The sequence below is a fragment of the Podarcis muralis genome, chromosome 3 (assembly GCF_964188315.1).
Source record: "Podarcis muralis chromosome 3, rPodMur119.hap1.1, whole genome shotgun sequence".
Classification (NCBI taxonomy): Eukaryota; Metazoa; Chordata; class Lepidosauria; order Squamata; family Lacertidae; genus Podarcis; species Podarcis muralis.
The window spans coordinates 58,896,285-58,924,214 of NC_135657.1; the positions used below are offsets into that span (position 1 = coordinate 58,896,285).

The 27,930-nt window shown below is 41.1% G+C and overlaps 1 protein-coding gene across 4 annotated transcripts in view; it reads right to left on the bottom strand.

Moving 5' to 3' along the window:
* Nucleotides 1-27,930, bottom strand: part of PHACTR2 (phosphatase and actin regulator 2) — a 90,060-nt gene that overhangs the window by 9,528 nt on the left and 52,602 nt on the right. For 3 of the 4 annotated variants that reach the window (XM_028723579.2, XM_028723583.2, XM_028723582.2), the window contains 7 exons: nt 27,709-27,876; nt 17,290-17,370; nt 15,992-16,153; nt 10,723-10,959; nt 7,387-7,936; nt 2,932-3,122; nt 496-652 (listed from right to left, as the gene is read on the bottom strand). In XM_028723579.2, coding sequence (XP_028579412.2) covers nt 496-652; nt 2,932-3,122; nt 7,387-7,936; nt 10,723-10,959; nt 15,992-16,153; nt 17,290-17,370; nt 27,709-27,876 — 1,546 coding nt within the window. The remainder of the gene's footprint in view (nt 1-495; nt 653-2,931; nt 3,123-7,386; nt 7,937-10,722; nt 10,960-15,991; nt 16,154-17,289; nt 17,371-27,708; nt 27,877-27,930) is intronic. The other variant, XM_028723584.2, reaches the window with a different exon arrangement.

Sequence of the window (27,930 nt, forward strand, 5' to 3'; positions counted from 1 at the left end):
AAAGTTGTATCAATGTAAGATGTGAGTTGATCAGAAAAATTACCCAACAAGATGTCTGCAGTTCAGATTATTCAAGCCAGCTAAGTACTTGTCATATAACAAAACGAAGCAGCAACCACCTGCAGTTAAAATGATTCATACCTGAAATGCTATTTGTTTGTTTTGCTTTATGTATTTGGCCTAGCTTCTATCCAAAACACATGAGTAAGCAGGATGGGAATGCGACCAAGATATCAGTGATCAACAGCTGTATTATTTTTGTTGCGGCTTTGTGCGGGGAAGTGTTGAACAATAGCAAATTCCTTCTACTGAAAACAAATAAAGTCAGATCAAGTGTCATAGCTGTAGTGGGTTCATAATTATGAAGTGTGATTTATTTTATAATGTTAGGACATGCCTCAGCTCACAGAACAGGAAAACATCTGGGTCAGACCCCAGACCTGCCTCCATTCTCTCTTCCCACCTCCCAAAATGTGCTCAGATGACAACCGATACCTCACTAGCTTTGTGCCAATCTGATGTCTGATTTCCTGCCTCTCCTCTTCAGATGTTCTCGGCAAGATGTTTTTGTCTTCCAGTTCTTTTTTCGATGGCCTGTTGCCAAGTTTGATTGCAAGAGTATCCCTACGGCGTATTTTGCTTGCTAAAGAGCCTGGGATGGAATGGAAGAAGAGGATAAAGGGAGGGTGAGGTTCATTGATTCATTCATATTTGGGCTTAAACATGCCAAATCCCAGCAAAAAGCTTTTTAATGCAACCCATGAACACCTTCTATCTTTGCATTCTTTCAATGGAGGAATTTTAATTAGCATCTGAAGCAAAATACTTTTGACTTACTTCATGCCCTCAAGAATTTGAATAACTTAGAAAATAACAACCTGCCTGCTAGGGCGCAGTCAGAAAGTTCACAAACTTTCCCCAGTGCCTATGAAATAACTTGATATAAAATCTCAGCTTTAGCAACTTGCTGCATAGTAAGAATGCAGTTTCAGTTCCCTTATTAACACATTTGCATATTTTTTTAAAATATTGTCCTCAACAATAATCAACAAGCAATTATTTCTAAACAAATATATAGCATGCATTTATTATTATGTATTTATCACACTGTTTTTTTAAAAAAAGTTATTTTAGTGGTCTCAGACAAATCCAGAACAACAAGTTTCTGGATGATGATAATATGTACTCAAAAAACAAATGGAACAAATCAAAACCCTCTGACCCCTACGTACATTGATTTATTTAAGTGGCATGTATACTTAATTTATTATTTAAGATATATTTATGCCCATCATTTGCCAAAATAGGCTTCTAGGATAATACTAAGAGTCTTCTAGGATAATACTAAAAGACAAGATACAATGAACAAATAACAATGTAAAATAGACAGGACATCAGCAAGTAAAGCCCTCAATAAAGCATTAAAGGGACCCCTGACCATTAGGTCCAGTTGTGGCTGACTCTGGGGTTGTGGCGCTCATCTTGCTTTACTGGCCGAGGGAGCCGGCGTACAGCTTCTGGATCATGTGGCCAGCATGACTAAGCCGCTTCTGGCGAACCAGAGCAGCGCACGGAAATGCCGTTTACCTTCCCGCCGGAGCGGTACCTATTTATCTACTTGCACTTTGACGTGCTTTCAAACTGCTAGGTTGGCAGGAGCAGGGACCGAGCAACGGGAGCTCATTCCGTCATGGGGATTCGAACCACCGACCTTCTGATCAGCAAGACCTAGGCTCTGTGGTTTAACCCACAGCGCCACCTGCGTCCCCCAATAAAGCATTAGGAAAAGGCAATTAATAGGAATCTCAGATACCACTAAGAGCCAATAAAGGCCCAGGCATATTAACCTGGTATCAAAATGACCTATATGTGGAAAAAACTGTAATTTGAGTGCCTATTCTGGGCCAGCACCTGGTTCGAGTGTCCTCTGCTCCAACCTCCTGACCACCTTGTTGCTTCTGCCCATGAACTTGCAGGAAGGCAGCAAAAACAAGGGCTGCCAAGCACCCTGGTACTGGAGAAGTGTTAGGCCAAGCAGTTGCAGCCACCACAATGTTAACTTTCCCCAAATGCCTCTGGCCCACATATTTGGGGGAATATGTATCCCCCAGATACATTTGGGGGAAATGAAGTTGGTGATGGCTGCAGCTGCCTCACACAGGCATGTCTTTCTTCATGCTCATTAAAAAAATTATTTTTTAAAAATGTGTAAAATGGCAATTAGATTAAATGAAAGTTCACAGAGCATGAGGCTTCTGTATGAAATGGAGTACCTGATTTGACCTGGGAGGAGGTCCAAAGGAGCAATTTCAGCAGACACATCTTTGCTGAAATCTGACAGAGATATGGAAGACTTTTGTTTGGGAATCTAAACTAGCTTCCCCACCCCACATCTCTAACCTTCAACATTAGCAGTATGCTACAATCAGTGGCGTAGCGTGGGTTGTCAGCACCCGGGGCAAGGCAAGTAATTTGCGCCCCCTAACTGAGAGTGAGTGAGTGAGGCAGGTAGGGGCAGAGAGCTGCGAGTGCGAGTGCGCGTCCCCCCAGATGTTGCGCCCGGTGCGGCCGGCCCCCCCTGCACCCCCCACGCTATGCCACTGGCTACAATGCAAGACTGCTGCAAGTCAGTCTCTATCAGCACAGTCCCTCAATCTACGATCACAGTATAATAGCATGCTACACTGTAAGGTTCATGCGCCTGCACATACATCCTGCTGCAACTGGTACTGTGCCATCACCTCTGCAGTTCCAACAACTGAAGTAAGCAAGGTGGTATTCCTTAACTACGTAGACGTTTGCCTGGGTAACGGTTTGACTTGATGGAGGATCCCAAATAAAGTGGAACTTGACTCTTCTGAAAAGGCGGTATAATTCTCTGCTCAACAAGTATGTTCCCCTCCCCCTTGTAAACATGGCTTAATGGCTTACTTTCACTACCATCATCATCATCTTCATCATCATCTGTGTAGAGTATTGGCCCATCTGAATCAGAGTCACTGGTGTGATTCTCTTTGTAGCTCTCACTTTCTGGAGTGTTTAGGGCTTCAGAAGGTTCATCTGTTGGGGCAGGACTTGGTTGGTCAGGGCTCTCTTTTTCCTGATCTTCTTTGGTAACAGAACTGTAGATCCACAGGGGAGAAAAAAAACCCTGTAGTTCCTGACATAAACACTACACAAACATGGCACTGAGGCTGTTTACATACGTGCAAACCTTAGGAAAAGGCTGTGTTCAGACATAACGCTAAGCCACAGCTTGTTTTAACTGTGGTATGTTGACCAGCAGAGTAACTGTGCCTTGTTTTGAATCATGTTAGTTTAATTTTCTAGCTGCTTTTGCTTTGCATTTCTGGAACTATGTAAGAATTAAACAGGATATTGGGTTTGGACATAACAAAAAACCATGGTTGATGCAAGCAGAGATTCATAAACCAACTTCAAGCCATGGTTTCACATTCTGCTTTGCTGGCCACAAACCATTGGCTGATGTGGGTTCAAACATACAAATAAATCACAGTTAATCTATACAGACCATGGCACAAGCCAGGACACTATGTCAAGCCAGCAGACTTTTAGAAAACAGTAACCAGAACTTAAACCTAAAAATGAGTTGTGTCTACAAAGCACACAGATGGTGGAGATAATAAAACAACGCTATGTAGATTAGGCTAGAATCTATCATGAACCAAGACTTCTGCTTGGTGTTACAAATAGAGAAAGGAGGATACTAGAACAGTTGAGGATAAGTGTAACATAGCACATATCCAACATGTGCCTACCTATGCAGACATTATGGGAAGTATAGGTAGCTTAATTAATATATTTAAAACTCCACTTATACAGAGCTTTGGATTCCTTAAAAGGTCAGCTATTTATAAATGGATTACAAATTTGTAGCTCAGACAAACTATGCAGATAAATTTTAAAATATGCAGATCGTGGGCAAAATAATGTAACGCCAAATAATGGTTTCTCCATCCTTTGGGCCATGCAAACCACCCCTGGTCTGAATGTGGCTTCCAATTCTGGTTTAAAGGCAAACTGTAGTGTGTTCCCAGTTTGCCTGGTTTGGATACAATAGCAAACTATGGTTTGCTGCAAACCTGGCAGCCAGTGAGAAAACTGAAGGGAAAGAGAGAGCTTGTGAGCTCCATGTTTTGGTGGACTTTCTTTCATTGGAAGTTTTTAAGCAGACTTTGGGTGGCCATCTATCATGGATGCTTTAGTTGAGATTCTTGCACTGCACGAGACTGGACTAGATGACCCTTGGGTCTCCTTCCAATTCTACAATTCTATGGTTCTATAATCACTCCAGGGGAAAGTATTTTTCTGGGTGAAATACTTGATTAGTTTCTAAACGGCATCCTGGCCCTATGCTGCAGAATTGATTTTAAGTACATAATGAGAGTTTTATTTATGCAAGATCTGGAATATATATATATATATATATATACATATATATATATGCAGGTTTTGGTGTCCTCGGGTGTCTTCCCGTGTAAAAGTTGGGGTGTCTAGGCGACGTTTCGACGAGGTCTCACTCGTCATCTTCAGGCTGGTGCTTTCGGCTTCTTGTTACTGGAACAGAGCAGGATCTCAGTGTTTGAGTTCCTATAAATACTGTTGAGGGGTGTGGTGTATAGCCTCCAATGTTCTGGGCCGAGAGGAAGTTCCCAGGCTAGTGTGCCTTTTCTTCTTTTGTTCCTTAGTTGCTTGAGGGATATCTTGAGTGATTTCTTGAGTGATATCCTGAGTACCACTTAGGTGGGTCATTAGGTGTGGATTAGTTGCTAAAGCCTTTGTGTCTTGACCTCTTGAACTTTGTGAAGAGTTTTTCTGAGAAGATGGCTGTAGTTGTGCTCTGGCTTGGCTTCGTGTATAGGGGCGAGCTGTGGTTTTGTGGCCTGTGCCAGCCAGATCTGTGTAGGGATTGCAGGGGGGTGCAGCATCCGGAGGTGCCATCATGGTTTGGCTACTGGATGGTGTCTGTAATTTATCTGTGGAGAGGGTCTGGGTTTGGGTCTGGTGTGGTTGATTGGTGATGGCGTTCTGTGTGCCTCTGGATCTGGTGTCAGTTTTTGTGGGGAGGGCTAATTTCCAGATGTCTGGCAAGCGGGATGTGTCGTCACGCTTGTTCATGTTGTGAGGGTGTTTCTCTATCTCGATGGCTTCCATGATTATTCTCTTGTGGTGATGTTCCATGTTAGAGAGCAATTTGGAATCTGCAAAATTAATTTCGTGTCCTGTTTCTTTCATGTGTTGGAAAAGAGAGGAAGTTTTTTCTTCTTTTTTGACGGCATTCTTGTGTTCTGCGATACGTGCATTTATTCGTCTGTTTGTTTGTCCAATGTACGTGGCTGGGCAGACTTTGCAGGGTATTTCATAGACCCCTTGGTTTTCCAACTGGATTTTATCCTTGGGGTTTCTGAGGATATTGGCTATCTTTTGGTTGGCGCAAAAGGCTGTTTTGATATTGTGTTTATGGAGGATTTTGCTAATTTTATCTGTAGTGCCCTTGATATAAGGAAGGAGGGCCATGCCATTGTTTTCTTCTGTGTCTTGGTTTTTTGGGGGTGTTTCTTTTTGGATTAGCTTCGTAACCCTGTTTTGCTGGTATCCATTGGCAATTAACACATTTGAGAGATTCTGTAACTCAGTTGTCAAGTGGTCTTTGTCAGCCAGGCGTTTGGTTCTGGAGATGAGAGTCTTGGCTACGGAGTTTATTTGTGCAGGGTGGTGGTGTGATTGTGCATGTAAGTAGCGGTTGGTGTGTGTTTTTTTCCGGTAGATAGTGTGTCCTAGGGAGCCATCAGGTTTTTTGTAGATTAGGACGTCAAGGAAGGGAAGTTGGTTGTTGGCTTCTATTTCCATAGTGAATTGTATTTTGGGGTGTAGGCTGTTGAGATGTGTGAGGAAGCTGTCCAGTTTTTCCTTCCCGTGTGGCCAAATTACAAAGGTGTCGTCAACATATCTGAGCCAAAGTTTGGGTTTGTGTTCTGACTTGTCTAAAGCATTGGTTTCAAAGTGTTCCATGTACAGGTTTGCGATGACCGGTGAGAGGGGTGATCCCATAGGTGCTCCTTCTATCTGTTTGTATCTTTGTCCATTGTGGATGAAGTACGTGTTGGTTAGGCAGTGGTTGGTCAGGTCCAAGATGTATTCGGGGGGATTGTATTTGTTTTGAATGGCTGTCAAGGCTTCATTAATGGGCACTTGTGTGAAGAGGGATACAACATCGAAGCTCACAAGTAGGTCATTGGGATGTAGGTTTTGCTTACGAAACGTCGCCTAGACACCCCAACTTTTACACGGGAAGACACCCGAGGACACCAAAACCTGCATACCTATACCCGTGAAAATCTACGAAAGCATATATATATATATATATATATGCAGGTTTTGGTGTCCTCGGGTATCTTCCCGTGTAAAAGTTGGGGTGTCTAGGCGACGTTTCGACGAGGTCTCACTCGTCATCTTCAGGCTGGTGCTTTCGGCTTCTTGTTACTGGAACAGACACCCCAACTTTTACACGGGAAGATACCCGAGGACACCAAAACCTGCATTCCTGTACCCGTGAAAATCTACGAAAGCATATATATATATATATATATATGAGCACAGATAAATAGAAAGAGCTTTAGATTAGAAAGGAACATGACACAGCTTAGCCCTTTTCTAAAGGAATATTCATTTCTTTCATTGTTGCGCAGCAGAGCACCAGGCAAAATGCAAGATCCCAATACCAGGTTTCAATAAACAAGGTGAAGCAAAGCTGTTTTCAAGAAGCATGGCTTGCTACTAGATAGAAGCATTACCAAGGACAGCTCCTTCTGAAATTGTCCTAAGAATGCAGTCAGCCTCAGAAATGGGGCCATGTCTACCATACTACACCATGTTGGAACAATGAAGTCATTCTAAAACAGAACTCTGAGCCTCGTGATATATTCACTCAACCAGAACCATGAATTTTTTTTTTAACAACTCTTAGGAATGAACAAACAATACGAATAACATATCTCCAAATAAATGGTGAGCTGTAATTTTGGACCCCTATTTGCAGACTTTCAAATATATATTTGAAACTCAAAGCAGTCTAACCAAATTATTTTGAATGCTTGGCAATTTTGCTAAAGCTTTTGTTTTGAAAGTTTATTGTGTATTTTTTAAAATAAATGATTTGCATAAAATCACTTTCACTTCTGCTTGTGGTTATGAAAATATAATTAAAGAAAGAGATAGAAAATTAGCAAAACCTTTCTGAGTTTCAAAGCATAGTTCAAACTTTAGGTATAGGAAAGCCTATCTAAATCACTCCACCATCTCCCTAAATACTACTGCAATGTTGCTCCAAGTTATCATGAGCTACCTGAGAGCATGTGGTCTTACCATTCTGTGTCTTCTCCCTCAGTATCCAGGCTATTGTCTAGGAGAGCACTGCTTGAAGAGCTTTCACTATCTGCTTCAGTTTTCATGTGAAGATCGTTAGAATCTGTGCCAGGGACAGACGGAGCTATTTCAGTGCTAACTGGCACATCTTGTGTGTCTGAGAAACCAGGGGGCTGAGAGCCTGGATACAGAGATGGGATGAAGGGAGGAGGGGGTGGTGGCGGAACAGCAGGAGGGGGAGGAACAGTAGCTGTGCTTGGCTGCGTTGTGTCTCTAGCTTCAGAAATAACAGAGAGAGGCTCTTCTGGTTTAGAGTTTTCCACCTTGGCTTCTGAGTTGCCTACTGCTGTGTTTGAGGTGGAAGAAATGTCCCCATCAGCAGATGTTCGCACCGTCACCTGCTTTCCATGCTTCTTCTTGTCTCTGGGTGTCCCTGTGCCTGTTTTGCTTGACGTTGGCTCTTTAGAGGTTTTAGGGCGAGATGATGTGGATGAGGGAGATGACGATGATGCCTTGGAAGTGTGTACTTTTTTTACGTGCGAGGAACTAGCTGAAATGGGAAAGAACATACATGTCATCATTGCAGAAATGGTTTCCTAAATACTTTTTTTTTGCGGTCAACATACGTTACGTTTCTGCAATGGGGTTCCACCCTATCACTGGAAAATCTGAAGCTAAACAAGCAGTATTGGCAACTCTAAAGTGTAATAAGTACATAATTATTTACAGAGCTAGGGGACACATTTGACAGTAGTTAAACAAGAGTTCTGACTGTTGGTTCATGTCCTTTCTTCCTTCCCCTGCCCATCTTCTACCAGCTTTAAGTATTATATTAGCCCAGTTTGCACACCATAGTAAACTATAGTTGATTATTTACCATGATTACGCCTTGCATGAATGTTTTGCTCTTCCTCAAGAGTGTGTGGAAGTTAAAAAACACCAGATCCTTGGCTTAGTGTTACGTCCAAACCAGAGATATAAACGTAGGAAGGTGCCTTTCACTGGTTCATATTGTTGGTCCATCTAATTCAGTATTGTCTATACTAACAGGCAGAAGCACTCCAGGGGTTCAGGCAAGACTCTTCCCTGGGACCTTCTACATGCAAAGCAGATGCTCTACTATCGAGCTATGAACCTTTCCCAAAAGGTGAGTAATGATTAGTAAGCCAAAAGGAAACCTTGGCTAGTCATCAATCATGGCTTGTCATCAATCATGCTCCATGGCTTGGAGCAAACCAAACCACAATCCTTGGTTCAGAAGCAACACTGATTTTGTTCTCCCCAGCACAAGCAGGGAGGGGCAAAGTGGATGTAACTGTCTCATGCACAGCAAGTCCTGTTTTAAGGCTTGCCATGACATGCAAACACTTCCACGGGTACCAAAATTAGCTGTGGCCAAGGCTAATGAGAGTTCTTGCTTAATCGGAATATGAAACAATGGGTTGATGCCTGTTAACATTGATAATGTTGGAATACTTAGATGTAGTTATTATTTTTATTTATTAAATTTGTGTACTGCCCTTCATCCGAAGATCTCAGGGCAGTTCGCAGCATAAAAGGCCAGGGGTATGAATTTGTGAAAGGTTACACAGCTTACTCCCTGTTGCTTAGCCTTAAAAAACGGATTGGGATCAATCATCAGCCCACTGGAAGATGGAAGGAGGAGTCCAAAGAACAGTGGGAAAATTTCATCTCACACATTCTCTGGTAAGAAAAAGTTGGACTTCTTTTTGCTTGTTTTTAGAAGTCCCCTTTCTTTCTTTTTACAACTGATAACAAAACCAATAAATTCCCTAAGCACACCACCCAACACTTTTAGATCTGATGTAAAGTGCTGCATTCCTGGGGTGCCACGCGGCTCAAATCCCTGCTACTGCTGAAACAAAATGCTAATCACATGCTGCCTGTTACTGTGCCTCTAAGATCAGGCGTGGGCAATTTGCCTCTGCATTTCACAGGCTTTTTCAATGTTATCTGCCATCCTTGGAAACTTAATGTTAGAAAAGGTTTCACAAACTCATTATTGCTAAGGTATTTTTGAAATATTGAGAGAGGGAGGAAATCAGAACAGAAGCAAGTAAAGAGAATCCAGCCTTCGCTGTGTCTTAAGTTGCATGATTTCCAAGTCCTTGTATAAAGACTTTCAGATGCTAAACTGTGTTTGTCCCCCCCCCCTCGAGGGAGGGGGATACCACTGAATGTGTACACAGTGCATGGCAGTATGCATTTGGCATTGGATGTAGGCGCCTTTTTAGGGTGCTGTACACACAACGCCATCCCCATGTTGTCCCTGTCCAACCATCTGTTGATCTAAAGTACATTCTGCAGGAATGGTAACAACCCGTTTTGTGATGAGAATGCACTTCTCATGTACAGAGAGAGTTGCTTTTCAGGTCACTTCCTCCTGGGAGCGCACCTACTGATCTCTGTGCCCCTCGCCCTCACCAGGAATGAAATAAGCAAACTTGGAAGCAGTACAGCAACTTAGTTGTCTCTTTCTACTACCAATATATATCCTCTGTATATCAGGACATCAACAATGCACCAGTTTTTAGCCCCTCGTTGGAAAGAATGAGAAAATGATGCCATCGCATGAAGGGGTGTACAATTACAAGTCGCTATTTACAAAAGCACACTTTGGAAAAACAACCGCTGGGCATTTCAAAGGCTACGTGTGTACACAGCTATATCCACCAACGGTATTTTGGTAGTGGTCATTATAAAGGCGATATGCAGTCATTAACCCCACAACCCTTGGCTTCATCATATATTCTTGATTTAGCTGTCAATACTGACCAATCCTTTGGGGGGTTTCTTTTGGTTTTTTGTTCTTTTGTTTTCAAATCGGTCTCGCTAACCAGGAGGGCTAAAATGTACATTTATTCTAACCAACAATTTTCAAAATTTTAATAACAGAGCATGATAACCACGAAGTTTGCTCTATACGGGGCTGTGTGTTGCCCAGCCACGCATTACAGCACCCATGTCTTATTATCAACAGATGCAAAGCCAACGACTGTCATCTGCCTGTTTCCATGACGTTGTAGCACTTGTTCAGCTGAATGCATGCTAATGGGTAAAATGTCTGGAAGCTGCTGCTCCCTGTACTTTTAATGCCGGTGGCTGTGGCAAGGAAGCAATAGCCAGTGGCATTTATTCGGCAGTAGAGTGCATTAGAAAACAAAGTCAGTGAGGAGTTAGCTACTGACAAGACACACACTGTATTAGTATTTCTGACATTGAAAGCAAGCAGTAAGCTCCACAAATCCAAAGCTGGGCACCTGTATTAATACCCACAGCATGCATTATGGAACGGCCAACCCGTGTGTTACTCACCAGCTTCTCGGTTTGCACCGCGGCTTGTTGGCTTGGCAGGCAGTGCAGAGGCCTGCTTGGCAGGAGCCTTGCCCTTTTTTTTAGCATGTGGCACTTCGTTAGTCTTATGGCTAGTGGCAGCAGCAGTAGCATTTTTTGGAGGTACGGTTGCTTTTTTAGCTTTAGGCTTAGATTTAGGAGGTGGCGGCGGTGGGGCACGGGGTGCCGATGTTTCAGAACCTTTAGGAAGAGGTTTCTCTATGGATGAGAAAGTGAACAGAAAGCAACTGACAAACAGACGACAACTGGCAGGATGCCAAACAAACAAACAAACAAACACATCTCTCCAAACTACTTCACCTCTTGAGAATCAGCAGCATTTCTGATTTATTTATTTATTTAAAGAAAGGAATTGCAGCCAAATTACATCAAGTCTGTCTAGTACAACTCACAGGTCCGTCGTGCGGCCCAGAAAGGCTCTCAAAACGCAGAAACAAGGGAACAGCTTTAAAAAAAATAATTCAGTTCCCACTGAAGGAGGATAGTGTCATTACAATCATTTCAGAGACACTTCTCAAGCAACCATAACTCAATTTATTCCAATTCACCAGCCCATATTTGGATCTCTACCCCATTCTCAAGAGATAAACAGTGTTATTATTAGAAATAATTAGTATGTAAAAACCAACAGTACGCGAGACAAGTAAATACAGTTGTGCATGTCACATGTGACCAGGGCTGCCAAGAGACAGGTAGAGGGGTTACTGATATAGCAAGATCACAGCCAGCAGGAACCCCAGACTCTGAGTTTTCAATTTTTTTTTAAAGCAAGGGTCTCTAGCTCTCCTAGAAAGTAAGTTATGAAGTAAATATGCAGGTACCCTTCTAAGTGACTTCTTTGAGATGAGGCAGCCTTGCTGCTCCTGCCTTTCAATGTTCGTAGCCAATCAGTGAAGTAACAGCTGTAATTGACACTGGGCAACAGGAATCTCTAGGATCCCCTCCTCTTTAGTACACTTTTCCAGCTTCTGTTTCATCTACTAGTCCTTGGAATTTCCAGTTTGCCCTTCCTTTCCCCCTAGCAACCAGGATGCCTCATTCTTGTGATGAGTCTGTCTGAGATCTGGTAGTTCCTAGCAGCTCTTTTCTGCAAATACCAACACACAGTAAGTCTAGGTGGATATTGAAGAATCCCCCCCCCAAAAAAAAGGCAAATGTAAAAACTCTGCAGAGGCTTAGGTAGTTTTCCCTGCATGCGCTAAAGTCCTGGCACTCATTAATAATTCACTGTATAGTTCACTTATTAATATTAATTCGATTTCTATACTGCCCTAATTCTGAGGATCAAAGAATAATAAAATTGTAGAGTTGGAAGGGAGCATGAGGATCATCTAGTCCAACCCCCTGTGATGCAGGAATCTTTTACTCAAAGTGGGGCTCAAACCCACAACCCTGGGATTAAGACTCTCATGCTCTACTGACTCAGCTATCCAACCTCAGGCTCACAGAGCAGTTTGCAATGCAAAACTACAAAAATATATACCATATTAACAAACAAAAACAGCAGTCCCCCCAGTTTAAAGGCCACGGGTTGTTGATTAGCCTGAGAGACAAGGAATGTCTACTCAGAAGTAAGTTTATTTGTGTTTAATGGGGATTACTCCCAGGTAAGCGGGTATAGGATTGCAGTCTAGGATTTGGTTTAGGGATAGCATTGAGGAAAGCAGGGTTCTTGTGCATTTAACAGCTGTGTGGAAGGCAGAAATTAAACAAGTTAAACCTCTTGTAGTATAGCAATACATTTATGGGGAAAGCTTCACTTGCTCACATTCTGTCTGTCAGATATTTTATTATATGTGTGGCTGCTGATTTATTTTGGGACTCTGCTTCACTTGTAAAATTTACATATTAGACAAAGCATATGCAAATTTGATGCAAATCTGTGTCCTTTCTGCATGTGGGTCAGAGGGCCCAGTCCACATACAGTAGACTGGACCTAGAAAACCCTGCTGGCTCACCTAGTTAGTAGTATGTAAGCATGGTATGGAATCATGCCAATTTTGTTACTTTTTGACTCAAGTTCCCCTCTCACATTATCATTGGTAACCCCCTAAATCAACTAGCTCTTCTGCTACCAGTTCTAAGCCAAATTACAATTCTAAAATGGTATGTGCTCAGCTATTACAACATCTGTGTAGGACAGAAATCATTTATACTCAGTGTTGCTTGATACATGCTGGGTAATTTTAGTGTTTATTTCTTCTTCTTCTTTTGAGAACATGGTATTTCTTAAAGCAGATGACAGATTTATAAAAGATTTAGGGCAAGATCACTTATACAGCATGCACTCAATAATCATTTACCCAAAATACAAGCAGATGAAAACCTGTCAGCATGTTCTTATTATTTTGGTACAAGAGAAGTACCTCCTTCTAAACATGCCTCTCGGAGGGTTGACACCCCATCATTATTACTAATAGCAATACTCAAAATGTAGAAAGCATCTGCAAGGCGACAAACTTCGGAAGCATTTAACATTTCTAGAATTGTTTACCAGGAACAGCTTTGCTTCCAAAAACACTCTTAACTCTTTCTGTGCTCAGTGTACCAGTCTACCATGGCCTAATCATCAAGGCATTCAGCATTTCATTATTACAGTTCTGCTCATTTTCTGCTCTTGTTAAAAGTCCCATTCCTGAACATGAAAAGAAATCAGATATACAATCCCACCACTAGTTATGTATATTTAAGTCCTACTGAGATGAATATGGGCTGAGATCAATATAATCGTGAGCACAGAAGAACCATGAGCAGCATTGCAGACCCGGGTTTCGTAGGAGTAGTTTTAATAGAGAAAAGGTTAAAACAAACAAACGCAAAAACCTCAAGCAGGCAAAGGGCACATAAACCTATCTGCTACAACACAGACCTAGTGAAAAAAAACCACCCATCTTCATGCATATATCATGTGAAAGGTCACTTGTCTTTTAATGTATTCTCAGGAGAATACACTCTATTTGTAGCTAGCAACATTTTTTTTTTAAAGGAAATGCACTTGTTTCTTATTTCACATGGCTAGAAAGAATCCTGGATTAGGCTGCTAGGTTTGTTTGACAAACACACAGCATTTGCCTTTTAAGATTTCAGGCACAGCCTTCATTCATTTCAGTGAGACTGCAAAGAGCTCCTTCATAACGATAAGATACAGATGAGCAACAAGACCTCATAAAGGATTATATGTACGCGATCACATACTTTATCGATTAATCTGGAATTGCCACCAAACTTTCCCCCTGTATTCATAAATCACCAATGTTTATTAGGATGCACCTATTAGCATGCATAGAAAAAAAATTAATCACCCATTCTGTTACCTTGACTGCAGGTACAACAGGGAGGTGATATAGTGTTGTCTGTACTGTAGTTATCTTGAATATGCACCGTTAAAGAGAAATCTGTCATGTTTCTTCATCCATGGAAATGTATGGTTAAAAATGTTTAAAACTGCCTTGCTGGGTCAGACCTAAAGTTCAGTACAGTCCAGCACTGTTACCTATGGCAACAAGCAAATTTCTCTGGGAGGGCTACAAGCAGGGCATGGAAGCAATGACTTTCTCCCCTAGATTTTTTACCAAGATTTGGTATTCAGAAGTGTACCATCTTTGATCACAGCAGTTTGAGTTAGCTTTTATGGAAAATGGGTACTGACTATTCATAACTATTATACTTGAGAAAACAATGTTGCGATTACCAGAAATATTCTATTTCTGCTATGGAGTGCTTGAAGCTATGAAATACACCAGTCATGGTAAACAGTTAGATGCAGCAATGCATGTAAATAAGCAATCACTGCCTTCTTTCCCTCTGCAAGATTTAGGAATTATTTAAATGAGTATTACTTGTCCGATGGCTCTCTTTTTTTAAAAAAAAAAGATTTTTATTAAAGTTTTCAAAATATTACAAAAAGAAAAAGAAAAAAGAAAAAGAAATAATGCTCTCTCAAGTATTTGGAGTTATCCCTCAAAAATGCAGAACATTTGCCCATGGAAAGACATCATGGTTGGATCTCCTGATTTCTCTGTATTGAGTTAAATGACTGGCAGAAGGGAGGCTCTAATTTTGATCTGACTAACAGCATTCCAGAATCATCAATTTGCTTTGTTGTGAAAAATATACAGGTAACCCATTGCTCCAATCAAAATTGAAGCCTCCAGTCTTCTGTCAGACTACAATCAGAAATGCCAGGAGTTTTTGATGTTCCTTTGTCATTTGGCCCCAAGACTACATGAAGCGAAGTTCCATTAATTGTAATAAATTGTAAGCTAAATACAGCCTCCATGTCCAGTAGTAGTATTTCTCTGAATACCAGTTGATAAAGGCAAACATCACAAGATGGCTAGCATCTTCACTTTCTGCTTGTGGGCTTCTGGTCAACCACTGTGGAAAATCAGAGTGCCAGGCAGGATGGACTTTTTTGCCTGATCCAGAACGGCTGTTCTTATGTTCTTACTGATTTTCTCACATAGAAAGCAAATAACAACCTGGTGGCATGCACAGTACTTGTAGTGCCAGCTATAGAACAGCAGGGCACCCACTTAAAAAAAAGATGTTTCCATTAGGGTATTGTGTATTTGTGTATTTGTGTGCCTGGCGTGCTCTGGTCCATGGGGTCACAAAGAGTCAGACACAACTAAACAACAACATTGTGTATTTTCCTTTGTAGAAAAGGTTCATAAATCAACTTTTGGTGGTGGTGGTGAGCTTCTGTTAAAATAGAACTAATATTTGTTCACCATCATCTTGTAGTCTGTAACTGTTCCATTCTATATAAATGCTTTTGTATGATGTACATCCTGCCCTTCTCTGAAGGAGCTCAGGGTGGTACACAAGCCCCCCACACTACACCTGCTCTAATGTTAGTCTCACAACTTTGGGGTGGAGGCTAAGCCAAGATTCAGTGAATGGCCTTCTTGTGCAATTCTAATTGCCTCTCATTAAGCCACAGACAAGGTTCCATTCATGTCTGGTAAAACAAATAAAAACCTGCTCCTCTTCCACACCTACCACCTTTTCCTCCACTTCCAACGGGACCAACTTTATGTTCCATTTTAAATTTGTATTTCTGATTGAAAAGATGCCACTTAAAAAGATTAACTGCCATCTTGTTTCTGCAAAGCCTATCTCTACATTGGCTTCCTTGTTGCTATAGGCAGAGTCATTTTCAGTATAAACCATCTACTCATGTTTTTAAAATGAAAAATCAATCCAGATGAGTTGCATTTTAAATTACCCTTTTTGCCATCTTTTCTCTCTTCTGTAGCTGGTGGTGCTTTTGCTGATGTGGAGCTATTCTCTTCTGTGGTCTTCGTGATATTTTCTCCCTGTATGGCATCTTCAGTGATTACTATCGTGTGGCCGTTTGAGGTTTCATAATTTACTGTTATCTCTCCATCTGAAATAAATGATAACAAAGTTATTGCCTTTCACTGACAATGTATGTAAGCGCTTCCCATTTACAGGGTTGCAGCATACAGCAATAAGCCGCACGCTTGATGTATATAAAATGTGATGAAGCTATATTGGAAAGGGAGGAAGGAATCTACATTAACAAGCGCTTGAATGCCTAGAATACAGTGGTACCTCGGGTTAAGAACTTAATTCGTTCTGGAGGTCCGTTCTTAACCTGAAACTGTTCTTAACCTGAGGTACCACTTTAGCTAATGGGGCCTCCTGCTGCGCTGCACGATTTCTCTTCTCATTCTGAAGCAAAGTTCTTAACCCAAGGTACTATTTCTGGGTTAGGAGAGTCTGTAACCTGAAGTGTCTGTAACCCGAGGTACCACTGTACTTACATTACCAGAACACTAATTGTCACCTAATATTTAGCCCTTCCTAGTCAACCTGAGCAAGCCAATGTGCACACAACACCTTTCCCCAAAATAAAAGGCCCCAACATGTTGTAACATTGCCTCATAGACGAGTTGCTTCATCCCTTTGATCATTTTGGTTGCTCTTTCCTGCACCTCTTCCAGCTCTATATCTTTTGAGAGGTGGGGCGACCAGAACTATACACAGCATTTCAAGTGTGGTCGCCCCATAGATTTCTGTAGCAGCATTATTATGTTATCAACAGTTTTATCGTGAGTACTTGACACCCTCTTTTGGGCATGCCAAGCAGTCTTTGAAGCATGTCTTCCATCCCTTGGCATCTAGACTCAACAAAACAATACTTAGATGCATGGCAGGCTCCCCCACCCCAGCCCAGCCACCTGACACAAATACTTGGATTCAAGTACACTCCCATGTTCTCTCCTGAATATACCTTGCTATTCAGTTCACTTTCCCAAACAATGAGACACAAATGACAGACTGAATTATGGTTTGTGCGTATAATGGAGGATCCAGGGGTTTTACCACAAGCGGGTTATGAGTCTAGCTTGAAAGGATGTGTCCCTGCCGTAATACTAAAGGCTGTATCAGTCATGTCACAGAGTTTCAAAACAATGATAGTAGCAACAGAAAAATAATGCTAATCATTTAAATGGTATACAAAAGTTATTAGCAGCTGCCTATATTAATTGCCATCACCTTGTTCAGTTATTTCCTTCAGGACACCCCTTCTTATCAACTCCTCTCTGCTTTGCCTTGTTGATATCTTTCTTTCCAGCACTTCAAAAAAGAAACAGACAAAATGTAGACATTAATTCACTGAAAATCAATTATAGCAATTATATATATTTTTTTTAAAGCCAGAAAAAGATTAAAAAGAACAAAAGCAAAGACCTTAGCCTTTGTCTTCAGCAATAGCTTTTCAAAATATTGTTGTTAGAAAGAAAAGGAGCACTGTACAAGTCAGCGATGCTGTTTGATCTTTTGTTAACAAGTGCAGCTACATTTTTTTTATTAGTAACAAGAATAGCAATGAACCTCCAGAACAGAAATATATTATGCAAATTTGTAATGGTGGAGTCACACTCACATACTCTGTTAAGGCATTGTTTTGTATGACAGGCAATCATTCTTCCCATCCAAGTTTTGGATGAAATACAATGTAGCCCTAAGGCGAGTGTTCTGTTAGTGCAAGGATTTCTTCTTGTGTAATGGAATGTTTCCCTCCTCTCCTGCCCCTCAGGTTTCCCCAGGCCTCTATAAAAGAGCAGGGGCAGGAGAGATAGAGAAAGTCCTGCTGCCCAAGTGGAAATCCCAGCGCTGACAGGAATTCTTTCTAAAACACCACCCTGGAAGTGGGAAAATGTATCTCTTCTTATATAAAGCTATGCATGTCATAGTTCCTGGAAACATGAGTGCACAAAATGTTGCATAACTTACAGCCTGATATATCAGGAAATCCCCTTGTACAGAAACCACTGGCTAGTCATCTGATAGCACATGCTATGATGAATACAAAGAGCGACCTTCAAAGTGGGGTCTCCAACCTGTATATAATGGCTGCCTTTCAGCTTCCTTCACGTGGTTCAGGTTGGGGAAGAGCCATAACTCGGTGGAAAAGCTTCTAGGTCCCAGGTTCAATCCCAGGCATCTCCAGGTAGGGCTCAGAGAGAACCATGTCTGAAATCCCAGAGGGCCACTGGCTCTGCCAGAATACATAAAACTGAGCAATATGGACCAATAGTCCTACTTAGTGTCAGGCAGCTTCCTTCAGTCTGAAGACTTCCAGTTTCGGCCAGGTCTTACTGGCTACTGTACAAGGGGACTTTCCATAACTTCTTGGATGCTGTGATGCAAGTTACTATGTAACTTTCTGTGCACGCATATTTTGCAGTTTCCAAGAAGTATACCATAAGCTGCTTTGTTTGCTTATAAAACTTATCTCTGCTGCCAGAAAGATGCAGAAACACAAACAAATAATCCTTGAAGGTAAACTGGTACTTCTGAGCATCTGTGGCTCCAATGGAATACAATGCAATACTTGCACAAGGAAAGTGCACATTATCCAAGAGATCCCTAAGTTGCAGAACATCAGAGGTCCCTGACTGTCAACCAAGGCAGATCTGCAGCCATGCTTCACAGACCACATCTATCTAAGACCACAATAATGGAATCCCAAAGAACCACAATTCATTCTTTGAGACTAGAATACCCAGTGGATTTAAGTGTGGCATATCATCCCTGGCTTGCCAATTGTTCATACTGACTTTCTGAAGCATTTGCTAATACCCTGTCCTTTAAAAATAGGCTGTATTTTTCGCTCCATAAGACGCACCAGACCACAAGACGCACCTAGTTTTTGGAGGAAGAAAACAAGAAAAAAAATATTCTGAATCCCAGAAGCCAGAACAGCAAGAGGGATCACTGCGCAGCGAAAGCAGCGATCCCTCTTGCTGTTCTGGCTTCTGGGATAGCTGCACAGCCTGCATTCGCTCCATAAGATGCACACACATTTCCCCTTACTTTTTAGGAGGGAAAAAGTGAGTCTTATAGAGCAAAAAATACGGTAATTGTTAAGTCTATCTTCTGAATGTGACCCTTAAAATGTTTGCTTCTTCCACTTGTTTAATCCTCTCCCCCCCCCCCCTTCATCTCCCATTGCTGGGAGAGAATTAAGCATTTTACTTTCCTCAAGTGCTATCTATAAGCTAGGTCAGGTGGAGTCCCTTCCTCTTGCCATTTCTACCATCAATCCTGCCATCCACACTTCCAATCTCTGTGTATTCATCATGTGCCTCACAAAGCAGCATTTTTGGGATTTAACTATGGCTCAGATTTATCTGCTCCCTTAAGCCACTATCTCCTCCTTACTCAGAACAGGACACCAGTGAACCAGACTGACATTAAACGATTAAACAAGCAGAATATTTTCGTATCAGGCCCCGAGCAGGCACACTTGGCTTGTGGAGCTACAGCTATCCTATCTGTCCTGCTTATTGCTACAAGTCATCATTTTTTCATGTCTCTTGCTTGGTCTGTTTCTCTTCATCTTCCCTTTTCTTTAGCTTCTTTGTATGCATGGAATGTTCCTCCCACTAAAATCCTATATGCCTCCTTTCTTATTTCAAAAAGCCTGTAAAAACCAATCCTTTTTGCTTTGCCTCCTTAATTTTTACCTTCTATATTTTGCTTCATTTTTTTTAAGGCACAGTAGTAATTACCAACTTTAGCAGCATGCAGATTCAAGAATGTTCCACACTGCCTTAAGCAAATTACAACTCCTTCTGCACAGTCACATATTGTTCACCACCAACATGTTCTCTTCCTTTGCCTCTGCCTGGTTTCAGTGTGAGCCAATTGGATAGTTTTTAGTTTTTGCAAAGTATTAAATATTCTTTAAATCAGGAATGGAGAACCTGTGACTCTCCAGATGTTCAAACAAAATCTGGAGGGCCAAAGGCTCCCCATCCCACCTTTAAACACAATGGCCTTGATCCAAAGAACTTTGCGCAAAGCAGCAGGTCGCTTGCATGATGCCGCCTGCCTGTTTGGAAAAAAGAAACCCCCTCAAAAATAGATGTATAAATATATTCAGTTGCAGATGTTTTCAGTTATAAATGTATTAAGACACAGGCAATACTTTAAAAGCACAAAATAGCCTTTTCTTTATTATTGCATTCACAAAATATGGCTTGTTTTGAAAAACTCAATAAAAATATTACTTAAAAAAATCATGGAAAATATTGCAGTTCAACAGATACAATGTACTTTAGCTTTATAGGGGACATTCTCTTCTAATATACGGATGCACCCTAGGTTTTGTTTTCACACCCTCTTTTCCAATCACATACTTCTTTATAGAAATATGCATATATAACAAAAGAAATAAATGCAGAATGTTTATGATCATGTCTGATCTCAGGAAGTCTGTGAGAGACAAGTCAGTTTTCCTACTTTGTAGAGAAACTTACTCATGAATATACATAGTCAGATAACATATTGCAGCACCTCCATATGCAACTGTATTTTCTTAAGCTGCTAGATAAAAGGTGTTGAATTCCTCAATCATCAGTTTGGGGTGCTTTATTGTCCTATATTCATTGAGTTTCTAAACAACCCTCCTCATCCCATTTTTCGCTTTTTCTGAACACCAGGGCTTGAACCACCTTCATGCTGCTCTGATAATGCTGCTCTAATCTGGCAGGGCTAATCATGCACTTGGAAGGTTGTGTCTTAATAAGGACCACTGCCAGCCCAGAACATCCCATTGCTGACAACCCCCTCTATTTGGTGGGGGAGGGAAATGAGTTTGCCAGAAAATTCTGAGTTCAAAAATTTCCTGGAAATTAGGGTAATTCACATTGGGGATGGGGACGGGACTGAATTTGCATTGGAAAACTTTCTGATGCCCTAGATCTTTCTGTTATGTTTGCCAAAAGACTACCATATGTAATTTGTGATTTTGGTAAGATACCCATGTTACTGCATTTAAATTATGGAAGAATATATTGTCCAGATATCTGTGCAACTGTATGTGCTTTTAAATAGCTGTAGGCATTCATGTGCTGAAGTTTCTAAAGTGTTGCATGTTTTTGTGACTAAGTTAATAAATAATATTTTTGTGCACATTTTTGTAACTTGTATATTGGTTATATATATTCACCCAGAAAATGTTTGGAATATTTATAAATATATTTGTATGTATCGATAGGAACACTATAGTTTTGGAGTGTTTGTTACAAAGGTACTATACATATGTCAGTCGTCTGCCTGTTACAGAAAGACCCTAAAGGAGATTTACTGAAATGTGTAGGGCCACTAATATGTAATTATCGGCATCTTAAGACATTATTCTGAGTCAGACCATTGGCTGCTCTGAGCTCTGAGTTTGTCTAGTTTGAAGAATGATAGCTCTCTAATGTTTCTCTCAGCAGAAATATTCCCAACTCTGCTGCTATTTTTATTTTAACACTTATAGAGTGCCTAACATTTTTCTAAATCCTGTACAGATATTTTAAAAAAAGATAAGACAGCTTGTAGCCGGCAAGCAGGGACTAACAGACATGATGCAAAAAAGAAAATGGAATGGAGAGTGAAGAGGGAAAGCAAGCAAATTCAGGAAGTTGGAACAGTGTGATCTTTCTAGCAAACGCGGGGGGGGGGGGGGAGAGAGAGAGCAAGCTCTTTGCAGCTGCTTCTTCTCTACCTAATGGATAGAGAAACTTTAGTCTTTGTATAGTTAGAAAGTTGATACTACATAGGGTGATACTACAGAGGGTGCGGTCTCCCAGTGGCCCTTGTTTAGATGGCGATGGCAGAGATCAAAGTGTGCTTCCCTTCAGTTGTGTAATCCCAGTGGCTTGAACCTGGGAATGTCTGCTTCAAACCACATGCTCTTCCACTGACCTATGGCCACTTGCCACAAGTTCCCGCAAAATACTCTCAGCACAAATTGTTCTCAAGTTCATCTCAAGCTCTAAAATGTTACTTTTGGGCATCTAATTTAGATGCTCAAAAATCTGAAATTCTACTTCCTCAGTTTCTGATGACTTGAAACATTTATACACCTCACTCATTACACTCATGCTCCAGTCTAATTGTGGCTTCTTTAAAGCAAAATGTTTCAGAGGATAGATGTGGTAATTTAAACATCTGAATTACACCGCACAGACAAGACAGTCTTGTCTTGTCTCACACATTATAATTCACCCCCATTAGCATGCATAGCACTCAAGATTATTCCATAAACAAAAAGACAGGTACTTGCTCTCAAGAAATGTATGGCCTACCACAGAAGGAAGAGAAGGGAAGAGAAGAAGAAGAGGAGGAGTTTGGATTTGATATCCCGCCTTTCACTTCCTTTAAGGAATCTCAAAGCGGCTAACATTCTCCTTTCCCTTCCTCCCCCACAACAAACACTCTGTGAGGTGAGTGGGGCTGAGAGACTTCAAAGAAGTGTGACTAGCCCAAGGTCACCCAGCAGCTGCATGTGGAGGAGCGGAGACGCGAACCCAGTTCACCAGGTTACGAGGCTACCGCTCTTAACCACTACACCACACTGTAGGAAGGAAATGTGAGCATGTAGATTTACTTACACCTTAAACTTGATTACAGTAAAGATTATGGAATTAATCCACGTGTTTCAGGGTAAAGGTGGTTCTGGAAGATGAGAGAGTGCCCTATAGAAGATGGGAGTTCTAGACACAGCTGGCAGAAAAAGAGCCACAAAGTCTTAGGTGGCCTTAGGTGACCTTTGTAGCAAAAAATTTTTTGATGGATTCTGTGAGGGATGCAGAAGAGCTCACCTTATCCTGAAGTGATGTGAAATGTCACTTTGAGCAGAAGATTCTAGGGAGAAGTAAGGAGCGTGGTTTTTCTGTCTGAAGTTTTTCCACGTAAGATTAATAAAGATGAATAAAGATGATGATGCTGTAAATATACTTGGGTTTTTTATATTATTAATAGAATATTTTGCTTCAGCTAATTAATGTCTCTTGCTGGCAGTGTTATAGTCAAAACACCAGAACTGAACTGTGCTCATTTCCTCCTTCCCACTGCATCACAGCAGCAGCCACCCATCGATTTAAATTCTCCATGAACAAGAGCAGAAGCATTAGATTTATTAATGTATGGAACCAAATCTGAGCTATGCATAAGGAACAAAAAGTACAGCAAGGAAGCTGTCTAAATACCAGGCACTTTGCATTTATTAAAACATAATTGTATTTTGATTATATAAAATAGATGGAATCTGAAGCAGAGTAAATGAGACAGCATAGGCAAAGGTCACTAAATATTGGAGAGATTTAGTGCTTGATAATTTGCCAAAGTGCTCCATCTTATCTTTTTAAAAGTTGTGCAGACACATTTCTGTAAGAAACAGTGATTTACTGTTTTGCTATTAAAACTTAAATTAAGAAACATAAAATCAAACGCTTCAACAACACACAGTGAGACCATCTGCTTTATTTCAGAATCAAGACAGCTACAGAATATCATTCTGTTGCATTTTAAATAAATGTCATTTTAGAAGTTCAGAGTTCTTCAAGATTTTTCATCTGAGTTAATTTGTTAAAGAAGCACTGGGAGAAAATGGAATTACTGCTGGGAAAGTGATGGAACTGAATACAGAAGGCATGCCTTGCTATTTGTATGTGTACTATGACCAAAGTATTTGTACACAACTGGGATTGTATCTTTGTGAATTATACCTGTGTTTACAGAGTTGGGAAGCTAGAGTGCAGGTGTGTCAAGGTGGTAGCTCAGCTCACATAGAAGGTGTTGTTAAAGATGGGAAGTCTTTTAAAAAATGGGGTGGGGGGGACTTGGATACTGTAGCAGGAACCCCCCCACCCCAATCATTCTGTTTGTACAAACTTAACACACACACACACTCACACACTACATACGCCACATTTCTGTTATAAATTCATAGAAAATCAACCATACATCGGATTTGCACTGTTCCATTTTTTATTTTGCTCCATATGACAAGAACTAACAAAGGGGGGTGACTTATTCCTGGTCAGCCATAATCCCTCCACCATCTCAGCACATCCCAGCACATCTGCAGGAGCCCTGCCCAGATGATCCCAGACAGAAGACAATCAAAATCACAAAGAACTTGCATATGGGAGTGGATTCAACACGGACTGAAACAAAGGACAATGATCAGATCTTCCCTCAGGGGGCAGGAAACTGCCAACTCCCCTTTGTCTCCTGGAAGTGACTCATGGGGAGGGGGGAAAGGAGGAACCAGCCAGGTGACAAGATACTCAGGTTGCCACCAACTCCTCCCTCAACCCCTCCTTTCTGTAATGTATGCATGATGTTTCTGGGGGTGGGCTTGACCTAGAGGAGGGGAATTTCAAAAGTTTTTATAAGACCTGGCACACTATTTTTCTGGGTCCTTCCTCTCTCCTGCAAGTGAGGGGAACACCCTGATGCATCAGTTCAATAAAGGCCAAGCCTACAGGCTGCTGTTTTGCTCCAAGTTATCCTGGTTGGTGTCTTTGTTTTGTCCAAGGGAGCCCTCGGATTTTTCCTGCAACAATGCACAACTGTATAAATATAACACACTGCATGGGCCTTTCCTAAGGATAAGCATCCCTTTACAATGAACATATACACCATCTTAAAAAAGGCGGTCTTTTTCATCAGAACATTTCAGTTTTCCTGTAATCCCACAGTTCAAGACGGCCCCTTCTTTCTATCTGACAGCTCTGACTGGCTTTATATGTCTGCTCAAGTAAACATTTGCCCTACGTGCTCAACAGAGAGCCAGTGTGGTGTGGTGCTTAGAGTGCTGGACTGGGACCCGTGGGACCTGGGTTCAAATCCCTACTCGGTGACGTTGGGCCAGTCCCTGCCTCTCGGACTAACCTACTTCACAAGTTGTTGTTGGGATTACTTGGGAGGGTAGAGAGGAAGAACCACTGTGAGCTCATTGGAGTAAAATGTGGATATAAATAAATATATAAATGTATTATTAATTCTTCACTTTTACTTTAAGAGTCCCCAACCATGTTATTCAGCAGCTGTTAAATCCTCAGGCTCTCTTAATTATGCCATTCTTATTTTTTAAAAAGCACTAATCCAACATTCTGAAATGCATCCAGATATTTTTGCTTCTCAAAGGTAGACCTGCAGTATCTTCATTTAGCTTCGAGCTTCTCCTCTGGGATTATAGCATTTGATGCAATCAGAGCCAGACGTGGCTTCTGCTCCACCCCCTCCACTTTCCCTATGGATATTCAAAGGAGCATCTTTTCACTCTAGCAGATAAACTACTGAAATCTCTTCCTCTTCCGAAAGCAGAAACTGATAAGATCCTTCCTAAAGTTTGTTTTTAGGATGACGGAAACTGTGTTTGCTCAGCTTTGCAAAGCGAGCAGCTTGGCAGCACAGATTTCAAGATCTACATGGAAAACACATTACCAAAGGGGGGGGGGGGATTCATTCATCATTCCCACATCAGTACAAGTTATTTCCATAAGGAATCCTCCATAATTTTAACTGCTCGTATCATGTGCTGTTTACATAGATTTATTCAGCTGCTGGCACAGTATGATCACCTTCCAATATATTTTTGTAAGAAAACTGAGCCTTCCATCCAAGACTGCACCTTTCAATACATGCTGTTTTTCACAGGCCTAATACAAAACAATCAGATTCCCGCCCCTGCCCAAGTTCTCTGGCTGAAGGCCAGACTACTACATGTACCTGCATGTTGCATTCCCCTGAGTCGTCGTCCCCCCCCCCCATTGTTATTGTAAAAAAGCAAAACAAACTAATAAGCAAAATAAGCTTTGGCAGTCCCCTATCTGAAGTGAAAGAACAATGGGAAAGAGTGCTTAAAAGTTTTCCTCTCAGAACTGCTCCCAAAGGGTGACCCCATTAGAGCAATATTACATGCATGAGCATAATTGGTAAAATAATATGGCACAAGCACACTACAAATATGATCTCCCTTGTCCAAGTACAAAACATAACTAAATGCAAATGATTGCCAGTCTAGCCACAGAGGTAAGGTACTGCACAGTATCAGGATCCTACCCTTTGTCTCTAAGGGCGTTATGTTCAGTATGCTTTTATTTCAACTGGGCTTTCCGCTGATGATTAGGGACCCATATCCAACTACATATATATAAGCTCGCTTTTAAGAAATCCTACAAAAGTAAACAACAGGTTCCAGGAAAATAAGTCCACAAATGTTTTCTTGGGAATGTTCCTGCTTACATGTTTATGTTCCAAGACTTAAATATATCACACCAGGCACAGAAGCCACCTATTGTAAGCAGAGCTTTCTGAATCTAGTTCTGCTCTAATAGACCAGAAAAATGAAAAGTACTTTTTGAAGGTGACATTTCGAAGAACAGATTGGATGTCCGCATTCCATATAACTGTAAAAAGAGAGAATTAATGCCTGTGTACCTTACAGAGGTGTTTCCAGGTACTGTGAGACGCTTTTAATGTGATTTACAGTTTGGCAAGAACTACAAAACATTAGTTGTTTTACTATTAAAAATCCCCATGTTGTAAAAAAATACCACTGTGGTCAGGTATATTTTAATTATGTCTCCTTTGTCATATCACCACACTGCCTGATCTTTTTTTCCTTTTTTGTCCAAATCTATTAGACATCAGAACAATTCTTAACTGGTTCAGTGTGTCTGAGAAGGAATTTAGTCCATGAGAGAGAAAGATGGGTAGGTGGAAGAGGCCAAGAAGAGGAATGGAAGGTTAACAGGTTATTAAGACAATGGTGGCAGACAGAAATTGGCAAGGGACTAGAACAAATTGTCTTAAAGAGACCATAGGCTGGGACTGACAGCAAGCAGAAAAAAGTTACAGAATATGCACAGAACAATCAGTCACACAATCTTATTTTGAATTGGTATGGAATAATGCATAGGCTGCAGAAGATCTATCTGATCAGTCTTTGGTGGGGCACAGGCCAATTAAAATACCAAAACAATAAAATTACATAGGATAAACTGGCCGAAGATAAAATGCCTGAAAATTAAAAGCTTGTGGGGGGAAAGAGAATGCCAAGAGGTCATTCTACAGACAAGGTGCCATATCTAAAAATGTCTGGTGCAGTCTCTCTTCTCTTTTTAATGTGCAGCATGTTTTTCAGATCTAGCTTCTGAAAGGAGTAAAGGTATGAAACGAGAAACAATTAGAGTCAAAAGACCTTGAAATGAGGAACAGGGTGGCCGAGTTGAAGCACTGCAGGGATAGAAAAATAAGATTACTAGCAGTTCCATAAGGAACTGTGGTCAGAGAAATATTTGAGACATGTGGCATATATAGCTAATGAAGCAGTTCTTTCTTTTGGGGTCAATACATCTAACAGAGACCAGTGTGCAAATCCCTACTTGGCCATGAAGCTCACTTGGTGACGTTGGACCAGTCACTGTCTCTTAGCTCTAACCTACATCATGGGGTTGCTGCAAGGACTCAAGTGGAAGGTGGGAACCATGTGTACCACCTTAGGCTCTTTGGAGGAAAGGTGGGAAATAAATACAGCAAATAAATAAATAAAATAAGCAACTAATCAACCATAACCTTTTCCAGTCACCACCAAGTAACCTCTGCCACTGCCCAAAGTGATACCTGCTGATGTTTCTTTAAATTTTTCACTGGTCTTCTTCTTCCGCCACTTCCATGGTTTGAAGATTTTGCCAATAGTAGAAAGTTTGCCTTTCCTCTTGAAAGAAGGACTTCGGGATCCTGGGTTTGGCCCATCTGAGTTTGCAATTGATGTCTTGTCTATCCCATCAACTATATATATAAAAACAAACAAACCAGCAAGCAGCATGTTAGGTTACCAAAACC